The sequence below is a fragment of the Vipera berus genome (genome assembly GCF_964194415.1).
Source record: "Vipera berus genome assembly, chromosome: 3".
Lineage (NCBI taxonomy): Eukaryota > Metazoa > Chordata > Lepidosauria > Squamata > Viperidae > Vipera > Vipera berus.
In genome coordinates, this window is record NC_138204.1 from 163,771,285 (window position 1) to 163,785,314 (window position 14,030).

Consider the following 14,030-nt stretch of genomic DNA (forward strand, 5'->3'; position numbering starts at 1 on the left):
GCGTCCCCTTCAAGAGGCGCCGCTGAGCGCTGGTGGAAGGGAACGCGAGCGGCAAGAGGGGGCGGGCTCGCCGTCCTCGCCCTTGTCAGCAGCGGGAGGTAGGTGATGAAGTTGCCGATTTCCAGCGGCTCTCCTCCAACCTTCTGGCTCTCGCCGCCATTATGTCCGTCATCGCCACGATAGAGCAGGAGTTTCAGGAGGTCGACGACGCCAACGATTGGCAGCCCCGCTACTTGGTGAGTGAAGGGGGGGGCGCCCGGGGGAAAAGGGAAAGTTTAGGAAGCCGGAGGCCGCTTCAAGCGGAAGATGGGAAAGAGGAATCGCCGGGCCCCGACGGGCACTCTCAGCTACGCGCAGAGCCTCGGGGAAAGGAGTGCGCATGTCTTGAATTTCGGGAGGGGGCCGCGAGGAGAAGCGAGAGACCAAGGGGTCTTCAAACTTGGCCCTTTTACGACTTGTGGACTTCAACTCCCAGAATTCCTCAGCCAGGCATGCCTGGCTGAGGAATTCTGGGAGTTGAAGTCCACAAGTCGTAAAAGGGCCAAGTTTGAAGACCCCTGCGAGAGACTCTTGAGGGCCGAAAGGGAAGCGAGCGAGGGGTTTCTTCAACTACGCGGGTTCCGCGGCCGGCTTAAGCGGCTGGCAAGGGCGGGGAAGTTTCGCAAAACCCGGGGCTGAGCTGCTCCGGCTGATTTTATTTCCCACGTGGTTGTCACGCTGTCTTGCTGGACTCCTTGGAGACCACCAGCTTCTTGGGCTCCCGAACTTAACCCGTGAAAAAGAAGAGTTTAACGTGGAATGGGCCCATCTGAGAAAAGGTTACTATTGCTTCTGAGGGGCAGCTGCGAGCGATCCTGGTGGAGGTGAGCTAGTCGGAAGGTTGAATTGTGTTTTTGTGCTCCGTGTTCAGAGCAAAGCCAGCTTAAGAGCAAAACTGCCTTGATCGCTTTCCAGATGCTTTGGTCAACCTTTATCCTAGTTTACAGGAAGGGGACCCTTGGTTAGGGTTAGCGTGGGAATGGGTTTGTTGAAAACAGGAAACATCTATCTCACTGTAAAGTTGCTTCTTACAACGTTAGGATGTTCAAAAACAGCGTATGCGTTCCCTTGTAGATTTCAGTTAGTTCCTATTGAATGGACACAAAATACCAACTTTCCCAAGCTTGTATGGCAGCCTTATCACCGAAGTTATATATGAAAACAGGCATTACAGAGCCTTGGTGGAGCAGTGGGCTAATGATGATGATAACTTTATTGTCACTTTGAATGTACACCAATCGGCATACATCAAAATGAAATTTCGTTGCATACAGCTCTCAAAGGGTCACCACCTCCAATATATACTTCTTGTTCTTGGCCTCCTTAAGTAACGCCAGCTGCCTGCAATTAGTGCAGGTTCACATTCCACCAGGCTCAAGGTTGACTCAGCCTTCCATCCTTCCGAGGTAGGTAAAATGAGGACCCAGATTGTTGGAGGCAATAAGCTGACTTTGTAATAATGCCGCTTGGGGGGGGAAGCCCTAATAAGCAAGCATATACATAGAATGATGGCTATTGCTAAGCACATTGATTTGTGCTTTAAATTGTAAGCCGCCCTGAGTCTTCGGAGAAGGGCGGGATATAAATGGGATTAAAAAAAAGTCACTGTTATGCCTATTTAACACTAATAAGAACAGGCTTTATGTCCTCACAAGAATAATTGATGCTAGAGTTAGTTCTTAGATTTAACAGTTAAACAGATTTAACAGCACACTAAAACTATTTTTTAAAAAAAATTAAAAACTTCCCCGTCTTTTTTTGCATAGGACTTCGGGGAAGAGGCTGTGCGCTATGCAAGCATGACCCTAAATGTTAAGCATACAAATACTGAATCTTCATGTCTGAACAAGGTTAATGACAAGGATATCCCCCCAAAACTGAATAGGAATGAACTGGTGGAATAGCATTAAAAAAGAATATATTTACAATTGAGTAGCTGAGCTGCCTAAACATTTCCAAAGAGACATCTATATTGTATTTATGTCTAGATGTTTCTTGGCATCTTAAAGGGTACTCATTGTGGTTGCTCTTGCATAGGATAATTATCCATATTTTGTAAGTATTCATGTTCTAGTTATCACTTTCTAATCTCATTGCTTACATTGCACCCATAATTGGGGAAAAGTAATTAGCATTAAAGGTATGTTAATACTTTTAACAAGTAGAAAAGTTCTCTACCAGTAGAATTGGCAGCATGTTATATATCGGTATTAGATACTCTGGATTATAGTTTACCTGTTCTTGACAGTTGGACATGCTAGCTGGAGGTTGTGAAGTTATAGCTCTAAATGACAACTGAGTATTACCTAATCCCTATTGGAAGATTGCAAATACAAATCAGAAAAGATTAATTGGTATCTTCTAGTCAGAACTGTGGTGGGTAATTTGTTTGATGGTAATATTAAAGTGAACCTCAGCAGAAATAATAGTACTAATGGTGACTAATCATAATTCAATCTGAGTTTTTGATATAAAATAGCAAAAGATTCTAGGAAATTCTGTTTCAGCTAACCATTAGGAGAATCAAGTGGATGTCATTTGAATTATTTAATGCCTTAATCAAGAGGTTTTTATTGACTTGGGTATACAGTAAACCTTTTATGCTCAAGGTTACTGGCACCTTTTTAATACAGTAAAAATATAGCTTACCCTGCTTTTAATAGAGTCCCTTGTGTAACTTTCTAGTTTCACAATTAATGTGATGAATTTTTATTGCTGAGTTTTGCTCCTCCCTGGGGCTTTACATCACCAGGTGCTGAGCCACAAACTGATAGGAACTGAAACTTCAAACTGAAATTTGATTCAGTTTTAGAGAAAAATCTCAATGCTAGTACTTGAAGCACACTATTTTTATGGGTTCTTTTTTTTTAAGCTTTAGGTGTTGTCTGTTTTAACCAAAGGTCTGACAGCAGCTGAGTTGGTAAAAAATGTTCCTAAAATGGCTGAAGTTTCCAATTTGTGAAATACTACAATTGTGCAACCATAATAAAAATGTGACTGCCATGCATGCAATCCTGCCTATTTGTATACTCAACATAGTATGATCTTAAGTAACTTAGCAATCTTATTTGTAATTAGCTATTTTTCAGTGGTAAATAAAGTGCTTTTTAGTTGGGTTTCATGAAATCTTGTATTCGGAATTTTACTTAACTAGGTTATTGAATGTTAAGAAGTTTAGTTAAGCATGGTTTTGGAGTTGGAACTGTTTGGAATCTGATTGAAATTGTCAAACTCTATTGAGAATCAGTGTATTTACATATGCTCCCCTATAATTAACTGTACCTTGTTTTAGCCCATTCAGTTTTTAATGTAACATACTAGCATAAGCAAGCTGGATTCGTACAACACACTAGACTAAACTATGGGAGCTAGCTTGTCGCTCAGTGTATCATACAAACACAGTCTATAAATCAGATGTCAAGTATGATTAGTAAAAATTACATCCTTGCTGGTGCTACTTTCCAGATGCCTTAGAAAATATTAAGACTAAACTGTTATGCTGATAGGAAAAAATCAAGTTTTTCTCACTCTGGTTTGATTCTTAAATCAACATTTCTCTATATGAATAGCCAAGTGTTGATTTTATATCTCTGAAGCTTTCTGCTATAATTATTTAATTTTTGCTAAGATAAGGGTTGCCTTGCTAGGTCAGAACAAAAGATTCCAAGTACTGTACTGTCTCAAAGAATTATCTGCATAGTGTTCTTACTGAAATCAAGTATAGATAACTAAGAGTAATTTTCTGTCTTTAGTGATTAGCAGTATATGACCGTTTCATTTTTAGTTACTATTATGAATATTTATTCAATGATATAATTTTTATACTTCTCTGAATTCTTTTAAAGCCATATATATTAACAGTGAGTTGAATGCAGTTCTGCTCATTACAAAGGATGAGAAATAGGGTATTTCACTTGTAATTCCATCCTTACAATGAGTTTATAGTTGAGCATTGGGGGTGGGGACCATCTATAGCAAGAGGTGATATAACAGGAAATGAGTATAGGATCTTCTGTGAATGGAAGAAGCTTTTCTATTAATAAAATGGACAGTGTGAAACCAAATCATTAGCTGAGCTTGTTTAAGCATGTCTTCATTTGGCTAGGTTTGTACAACAATTCAACCACAAAGTAATCATACTGGTTAAATTTGCTTCACATTCAATGTGGATGGATAAAATATATGTAATGTTATAAATACTAATTTTACACCTAGTATAGTTTTTCTTCTAATGCCCACTTTGGATAAACTTAAATTCTAGTTTGAACCAATTTGATTAAGGCATCAGCCTAGAAACTGGGAGAGTATGAGTTCTAGTCCCACTTTAAGCACAAAGCCAGCTGGGTGACCTTGGTCTAGTAGTTGCTGTCTCTCAGCCATAAGAATGTGGCAATAACAAATCACTTAAGAAAAATCTTGCCAAAAAAACTGTAGGGATTTGCCCAGGCAGTTGCCAAGAATTGGACTTGAAAAAAACAGAACTTTAATCTATAGAAGGAAAATAACATTTGTTTTTCCCATACAGAATTATCGCTATACTAAATACTGTTATATATCTACATATGGATGGTTGATGTATTGACAGTGATAATTATGACAAAATATATATTTGCCCCAAATTTACTCAGTTAAAATATGATTCATTAGATTTGGATGAGTGTGCTGTGGCAACCTCTCAATGTGCTTAATTTATGGATCTATGTAAAACTAATGAGTTAGTTAACAAAGTCATTGTTCTACTGATAAGAGGACCCTGTGATATACAGGAATAGTCAGTGTATGAGGTCAGGTTTTGTTTCTATGAATGTAGTGTTACTTTAACTTTATCCCTGTCTTTTAACTACTGCCAGAATCAGGTGAATGGGATAGAATTTTTTAAAAAATAGATCAAAAGAGTGAATTTCTGTGTGGTATAAAAAGAGGTGGGTATGATCTCATAAATTCAAGGCTTTTTTTCTTATTCTATAATGAGCAATTTAATGTCTTTTTGTTCTTAACAAGGATTTTCCTATTTCATAATTACATATTTCAGTTATTAGTAAGTTGAGTATAACTTTTTTATCTGCCTTTTGTGGTAGCTTAACAGAAAGGTTACCTAAGTACTGTGGTATTCTGATCTTTTTTTCATTTTTAATAACTTGTTTGAAATTTATTTTCATTTCCAAGGTAGAAATGTATCTTCTATAAATGCTTGTATTGGTGAGGTTTTCGATATAATCAATAGAAATAGTTCAGCAACTGTAGTCCCAACGTGTGGAGTTAGAATGCTGGTGCTGAAATAAACCGATATTGTGCAGACTTATGTCAAACAGCCATGCATGCAGAAAAGTATAAAAGCTTCCGAGCTAGGGAAGCTTTAGAGTTCATGAATGCCATACAATACATGATAAGTTCTCTCTTGTGCTTGAGTTTTCAATCTATGAAAAATGAAAGATTAAATAATTTCATCAAATAGTGTCTTTTAAAGAATGACTGATTTGTTTAATACCTTTTTATTTTCACAAAATCTTACATTTTCGGACAAGATTTGTTAACTATTGCTATTTTTTCAAGGATATCCGACATCAATCCAGTGATTATCCTCATAAAGTGGCAAAGTCTGCAGAAAACCGAAATCGGAACAGATACAGAGATGTTAGCCCATGTAAGTAAGATTTCATTTACTGTAATTCATGTGTGTCCAACCTGGAATTCACAGGCTGCGTGTGGCCCTGGACAGCTTGGAATGCGGCCCCACTAAATAATATAAAATAAAATAAAGGAAGTTAGTTATGTATATACATTAACTGTATTATATATTTCATATGTAGCCCAAGACAACTTCTCTTCACTCAATGCAGCCCAAGCAAGCCAAAAGGTTGGACAACCATGCTATCATTTGTCTTAATATATGGCAAAGAGACACTATTTATAATCTGTTACATTTTTATTAATATTTCAGTGAAGCCTTGCACATTGAATAGACATTGGTCTGATATTACAAATTTAAATAGCATAAATTTATGATGTGTTACATGAATTATTGAAATTAAGTATGTGCTGCTAAAGGCTTGAATATTTTTCCTTAAAAGTTTTGTTTCATTTTATCTCTCTGCAGCTCAAATTAGTGTGACTGAACATAAGATTTCTAAGCAGTATTGTTTCCTGAAGCTGATCAGACTCAACAAAGAGGCTGCTGCCTTCTGTGATCATATAATGAAATCTAAGATAATTTTAAATTAATTTTTCAAATCCAAAATTATTCCCCCAGATATTTGAGTGGTTTTACCATTTTTTTATTGTATCTGCTTGTTTTGTATGCAACTAACACTACCAGAACTTGCCTTTAGAGCAGACATGTCAAACACAAGGCCCGGGGGCCGGATCCGGCCCACGAAGTGGTTTCATGTGGCCCGCGAAGCCATCCTGGAAACAGTGAGGGAACGGCCTCCGCTGCCTTAGCCCTGGCCCAGAGACCCTCCTTCTGCCAGAGACCCTCAGATCTGTCCCACTCCTGCCCAGGCCCCCATAGGCACCCTTGATGCGAACGATGTAGAGCTGGCCACGCCCTGGGTGGGCGTGGCCATACACACTCTAGCCACACCCACCCAGTAGGCCACGCCCACCCTGGCCCCCTGAGGGCAACCGCAGTGCTGATGTGGCCCTCAATGAAATTGAGTTTGACACCCCTGCTTTAGAGTAAAGGTAAAGGCTCCCCCGCACATGCGTGCTAGTCGTTTCCGACTCTAGGGGCCGGTGCTCATCTCCGTTTCAAAGCCGAAGAGCCAGCGCTTGTCCAAGGACGTCTCCGTGGTCATGTGGCCGGCATGACTGGACGCCAAAGGAGCACGGAACGCTGTTACCTTCCCACCATAGTGGTCCCTATTTTTCTACTTGTATTTTTACGTGCTTTCGAACTGCTAGGTTGGCAGAAGCTGGGATGAATAACAGGCACTCACTCTGTTACGCGGCACTCGGGATTCGACCCACCAAACTGCCGACCTTCTGATCAACAGGCTCAGCGTCCTAACCCACTGAGCCACCGCGTCCCTTGTGTGCCTTTAGATTAGAGTGTTGTAATAAGAGGGGGATACGTTCTCTGCCCCCTTTGCTTCTTAGCATCTTCTTTAAAATGAACAATCAGAACTATGTTGTGATAAGTATGATTGATACTATTCGAAGCGTTTTGTATTTGTGAGTGTAGTGATGTTTGAGTAAAGTTAAAAGTAACTAATTTTAAAGATTTGAACAAGCTTGGAAAGTGCAAGTCTTTTCCAATATTTTACTTGGGCTTTATGACTCTCATTTTGATGCATTTTCAATTTCTTTTGGAATTACCGTTCTATTTTTTTAAAACAGTTGGTCACTCTTAGTGGTATGGAGGTATTAGAAGAGGTAGATACAAATGTTTACATAGAATCAAAGGACAGGAGTTATTTGGACTCCTGAGTCCAACTTCTTGTTCTGTGCAATCCCCAACAGGTAATTGTTAGTCTCTATTTAAACATATTCAGCAGGAGGTCAAGTCTCCTGGTAATTCGTTCCCCTTATGAACTGCTCTTACGTCTGTTTCAGTCCATTTCCCTTAACACATTAATATAATTTTGAATTCTGTTCTTAAATTTACCTGCATTTTTATCTGCAAATTTAAGGAATATTTACCCACAAAATTTTGAACGATACAGGATTCAGGATTTACCTCTAACCACTTATTATCTCTCTCCACTTTGAAGAAGAAACTATTGATGAACACTCTTGGGAGATGACTTTTGATTTAGCAGTATATTTTCTTGCCATGCTATGCAGCCCACACATGACAGGCTTGCTTTTTAGATTTGCTTTGGAATATAAGTAGTCCTTGACTTACAACAGTTCGTTTAGTGACTGTTCGAAGTTTCAACAGCACTGAAAAAAGTGATTTATTATCATTTTTCACAGTTACGATTGCAACTTTGCCATTATCATCTGGTCAAAATTCAAATGCTTAGCAACTGGTTCATATTTATGACCATTGCTCTGTCCCAAGATGATGTGATCCCCTTTTACGACCTTCTGACAAGCAAAATCAATGGGGAAGCCAGTTTCACTTAACAACCGGCTTACTAACTTATCAACTGCAGCGATTCACTTAACAACAGAAATGTTGGCCTCAATTGTGGTCGTAAGTTGAGGACTACCTGTACCTCCATTGAATTCTTTGCTGGAATCGAGGTATTCTATCTACAGCATTTCCACAATCTACTAAGCTAATCAAAAAGTGAAATAAAATTAGTCTCAAATATTCATCCATGGTACCTTCTGGTAATTAATGCATTGTTGTCTAGCTGCTTATGGGTTGATCCCATTATAAAATGCTCTAAAATCTTTCCTGCTATCAGTATCAGACTGACTGATCTGTAGTTCCCCAGACCCACTTACTTCCCATTTTGAAGACAAAGACAGCATTCTTAATATAATCTCTGCAATTTGAAGCCACTTGTATTTTTTTATTATTAATTTTTTATTAATTTTTTTGTGATCTTACCATTTTTCTGTCCCATGCTTTTCTATCCCTTTTTGGATTCACACTAAAAATACTGTGGATATTTTCTGTTATATTATTTAGTTTCTAAATGAGGATTGTAGGTGATACCAATCTGAGGTTATCCCACTGAGACAAAGGATTGGATCTATTCTATTTGAGGTAAACCTCTGAAAACATAATTCTTTCTATATTTGATTATTTAAAAACTAGATTAAGTCTCTCCCCCCCCAAAAAAAAACAACTTAGCAAAGATATGGATCAAGCAATAGTCAAATCAATACAGCAGGTTTCCCATAATCGCCTGGCTGAAGTGTTAGTCATTGGTCAGAACATTAAGGAGTTCCTGAATCAGTGTTTTTTTTTCTTTTGTTCAACAAAGGGGTCCCAAGCTTTATCAGGAATACAACTTCTGAAAAAGATCGGTTTTCTGTATTTGAGAAAAACAAAAAGTTCCTGAATGTTTTGAGTTACAGGAACTGTTGAAAAAAAATACTCTGTTTTAAGGGCCCTTTCTCTTTCACTGGATAGTTGTGTTGGTATCTCTTTCTTCATTATCTGTACGGGGTTTTGTGTATGTAGAACTGCAGATTGACAAGGTAGAGGAATTTTGTTCATTGACATTGACAGAGCACAACATAGGAATGAAGCAATTCTGTGTTATATGAAATCAAACAGGAACTTCTTGGTGACTCAGTGGTTAAAACTATACTTGCTGACATCATATTTCCGAGAACATTAGTACCAGTATCTGTGATTTACTATAACAAGGTCTTAACTTTTTCCTGTTGGCAAATGTTATCTAGTATTTACAAAAGCTTTGGTTTCTGTTCAGTAGAAGCATTTGAGTTCCAATAAATTGAGATGCTAAACAAGAAACTTAGTCATTCAGGTCAAAACAGTTGAACTTGAAGGAAACACCATTTAAAGTTTGAATATTATTTTAATGTATTCTGAAGATATCATATCCTCACTGGAATAGATTATCTTTATTGATTTCACTAACTAGACATAACATGTTTTCAATATTTCTATGGATATAGTTTTAACATAGGGCTAAAGCTTCTGTTTATGTCTACTGTCTGCAGTGAAGGAAAAGGGCAGTGTCTTTGAAACACTTGATAAAGTAGCTATCTAAAACACTCAAAAGTGACCTTTTAAAGCATGTTTCTGTATTGTGAAGTATAAATGCTGATACATAAAACTATATAAAATTGATTAATAACCAAACCAGTGATAGGAAGGCTAGGGTTATGTTCTTGGTTCTTTATTTTGAACTATATATCATATTTTATTTATTTTATATTTATACATACTCTTAATTCTTTTAATTTGTAATAGTGTCAGTTCATGGGTACTAAGCTAGAAATCGAAGTGAAATGATTTTACACTCTTAAAAGAACTATGCACAGCCTGAGCATAACATTTAATATATCTTGATTCATTTTGAACATGTTATGAGCTAAGTCATAGTATATTTTAAGGCAGACCTTGTCTCTGCCACAGATTAAGAAACAAAGAAAAAATTAATTTTATACAGTAATTAATCTGGACTTGCAAATAATTATTTGGAACTTGGACCTAATTTTTCAGTTGCTGGAATTTGCTTTTTTATGTCAGTAGAATGGTAAAGCTACCATCCTGAATTGATTTAAAAAAATTTTTTGTATAGGTAGGTAAAAATGTTTATCAACATGGTATTTTCTTCTGACATTTTTGAGAAGCATACATCTTGAGATGATTAATTAACAAGAAAGAAATGAGATTATACTATTGCATTAAATGTGATTTGTGAGCTTAAAAATTCCTGTTTTAGAATGTACATATGCTAAAACCACAGGGCAGCTTTATGCAAATCAAAATCTCTTTAAATGTAATGAGTGTTACAAAGCTGGACAACTTAAATATAATTGCTAAAAATAATCAAATTATGAGTTGAAATATTTCCTTGAAGGGAAATATAAATGCTGATGGATTTAATAAATAAATAATAAATAATAATAATAAGTTGGAAGGGACCTTGGAGGTCATCTAGTCCAACCCCCTGCTCAGGCAGGAAACCCTATACCATTTCAGACAAGTGGCTGGCCAGTCTCTTCTTAAAAACCTCCAGTGTTGGAGCATTCACCACTTCTGGAGGCAGGTTGTTCCACTGGTAAATTGTTCTAACTGTCAGGAAGTTTCTCCTTAGTTTTAAATTTTACCAAGTGGAATAACATTGAAAAAAATGAAATTCAGATTTTCATTCAGTTCACTGAATTCATTTTGTAATTATGTATTAGCCTATCATAATGGGTAGGTTGAAAAAAATATGCAGGCAGTATTCTCATGAACAACTTAACAATAGTACAGTCAGATTTTCTGGATATATGTGAAACTAAGTTCACAGTAGTCAAACAATGGGCTAAAATATGGCTAGCTAACCAAGGTTATATGTAGTATGTTGAGTCCACACAATAACTATATATCAGGAAGAAAATATTTTCTCCAGCATGATGAATGGAGAATCCACAGATGGGTTAACCTTGCCTTGCTGCCCTTGGAGACTAAGTCAATCAAATCACTTAAAATTTTACTTGTTTCTGAGAATCACAACAGAAGCCTTATGCTGTTTCTTCATTTGGAGATTACTATAGAGTTTCTGTGTTATCTTACTTTGTCCCTTTAAAATTGCTTTCATTTCTGTCCAGAAATATTGTGAAAGGGAGATAACATTTAACGGTACAATCACTTCAATTTGCATATTAGAATATTTAATTTTATTAAATGTATACTGCAAGTTATTGTGTAAGGGTTATAAAATAAATTGGGATCCATGCTATGGTATTATGCTCAAGGAAGTGTTGTATTTTTTTTCTTTCCAGACAAACCTGAAAGAGAATAAATTATTCACTATATATTGTTCTGATGGAAGCATTTTGTTGACCAGGTGGTTATTCTCAAAGTACGGTTTCTTGACTAATAACATTGCTAATAATATGAAACTTAATGTTTTTCTTATTATATTTTTTCTAGATGATCACAGTCGTGTAATACTACAGAATACTGACAATGACTATATCAATGCCAGCTTGGTGGTTAATGAAGAAGCTCAAAGAAGTTATATATTAACACAGGTAATTATTAGATTTTAAGTAATACAAAATTTGATTATATTATGTTAGATGTTCTCTTCTAATAGTCAGGGCCTAATGTTGATTCCTTTGAATTCTCTATATTTCTGGTTTACTTTGCTGTTTCTTAATTAACTCTTTTCTGTTGGTGCCTACTTGGTGAGTCCATGAACTTTTCCCGGCAACACTGCCTCCTTCCTAAGGTTGAGAGAGAATTACTGGCCAAGGCAGGACTAGAAATCACAATGACCTGGTATCCAGTCTGAAGCTATTAATGACTATAACAAACTTTCTCTCAACTTTAATCTGGATTTCCCCAATTTAGGTATAGTAGTAATGTTTTTTAAGTTAATATAATTTAGGATTTTTTTTCTCATATTGGTGCAGCTTTGGAATTAAGAGAATGGAAACAAGAATATAATAACTTGATCTGTTCTTTATAAACTATGGTGGATGAAAGGTGAAATAATTCTCTGAAGTAAAATCAAATTTATGAAGAAATGAAGCTTTCTGAGATGGCTTAAATAATGTTCAATATAATACAGAGAGGCTGATAACTAAAAGTTACTAAATCTAGATCAATTAATTTTCCTAAGAGGCCACATGAGAAACTAGTGCTATTGTGGAAGACCTCGCAATAGGGCTGTCAAGGTGCACAGGCACATGTGCATACACATATATAATTTTTTTTAAAAAGTCGCCTTCAAAATAAAAGCAATGCAGTTGTATTGCATGCATGGCATACATTTAATTATATTTAATTTCTAAGTTCTGATTGACCTCACAAAGGTTGGAAAAGGACAGCCAAAGGATCGGATATGGCCTAAGTCTGGTAGATATTTTAAAGTTCTTAAATAACAAAAATGTGAAATTGCTAGTTTATGAAAATATGTAACATATCAATTGTTACACTAGATAAGTAGGTCATTGAAAAAGAGGGGAGAGGGGAACCCAGATAAATCCAGGAAAACAAGTTGGTTGGTTGAATATTTGTTGCAGATAGAAAAGTAAAAGGTATTATTAAAAATAAAATGAATATGCAAATCTTCCATCTAAAATTCAAGTGCAATTCTCAGCAGCTAAACTAGAATGAACAAATCTGAGATATGTTGAGAGTTGTAATTCAAATGTATTTATTTATAATTTATTTGGATCCAAATTTAACTTACCAGTTTCAGAATTATTCCCTGCTAATAGAAATAGGTAGAACAATATTTTTGCTAGTTCTTCTGAATTTAATACCTTTGATAATCATTGCCTACTTTTTTATGGCAGTAGCACTTTAATCCAATCCACTATCAAAACCTGATAGTCTAAAAATAAAAGCATTCTATACATTTATAAATATATTAATCTTACTGTCAGTATATAGTATGCAGTTTCGGCCAATGTTGCACATTTCTTGCGCTTAACAGAAGTCAGAACTGTGCAAGAGTGTTAACTTTCACTGAAGAGAGAGAAGTGCCCAGGGATTTTTTCTGCTTAGAATCATCACGCATAGGTCACATTTCAATGTGTACTGTGCAGAATTACTTCTGCAAATGATCAATATATTAAGAACTGGAGAGCCAATTTGGTCCAGTTGTTTTAAGGCACCAGACTAGAAAGCAGAAGACTATGAGTTCAAGTTCCACCTTAGCCATGAAAGCCAGCCGGCTAGTCACACTCTCTCAGCCCGACCTACTTCACAGGATTGTTGTAAGGAAAGTAGGAGGGGGAAGGTATGTTGCACATGTTCACCACCTAAAAATAGGAAAAGTGGGAAATAAAGTTTTTTCCGTAATTGGACTTTTTCAGGAAAGGTTTAGTTCTACGTTTATGTGGTGTTTCTGTCTCTTGTATAGGGTCCACTTCCTAACACATGTTGCCATTTCTGGCTAATGATATGGCAACAGAAGACCAAAGCAATTATCATGCTTAATAGAATTGTTGAGAAAAATTCGGTAAGTTGTCCTTTTTTATTTTAGTTAAAATTAGTTAATTGTATTTGACAGGGTTCCCAATCCTTTGTAACTGATGTATAAAAAAGGGAATAAGAATTTAATATACCAGTGGTATACATTCTGCTGGTAGACAGACATAACCATATACAGCTTTGAAATCTGACTGCAACTTAATCCAGTTATATTAGAAAAAAATAAATCCAAGTAAATATAGTATGCTATTTATTTAAAAGTTTTATATGGCTGCCAATCGAGAATTCTGGACTTACAATTTTTAATTGAAATGCAGGACTTTATTTTGATATCTAGAATGTAGTAGAGATTGGAAGATTATTTTTGTGAATAAGCCTGGATGATGCTAAATTTGTTTTCAACATACAAAATAAGTTATAAAAAACTGTAAATGAATGTATGCATGTCAAATATGTATCACAA

At 36.3% G+C, this 14,030-nt stretch overlaps 1 protein-coding gene across 3 annotated transcripts in view; it reads left to right on the forward strand.

Annotated features, from left to right (window-relative positions):
- Window positions 1-14,030, forward strand: part of PTPN2 (protein tyrosine phosphatase non-receptor type 2) — a 24,301-nt gene continuing 10,271 nt past the window's right edge. For 2 of the 3 annotated variants that reach the window (XM_081322331.1, XM_081322333.1), the window contains exons 1-4: window positions 1-236; window positions 5,593-5,683; window positions 11,555-11,655; window positions 13,497-13,595. In XM_081322331.1, coding sequence (XP_081178457.1) covers window positions 162-236; window positions 5,593-5,683; window positions 11,555-11,655; window positions 13,497-13,595 — 366 coding nt within the window. In that variant the 5' untranslated portion in view covers window positions 1-161. The remainder of the gene's footprint in view (window positions 237-5,592; window positions 5,684-11,554; window positions 11,656-13,496; window positions 13,596-14,030) is intronic. The other variant, XM_081322332.1, reaches the window with a different exon arrangement.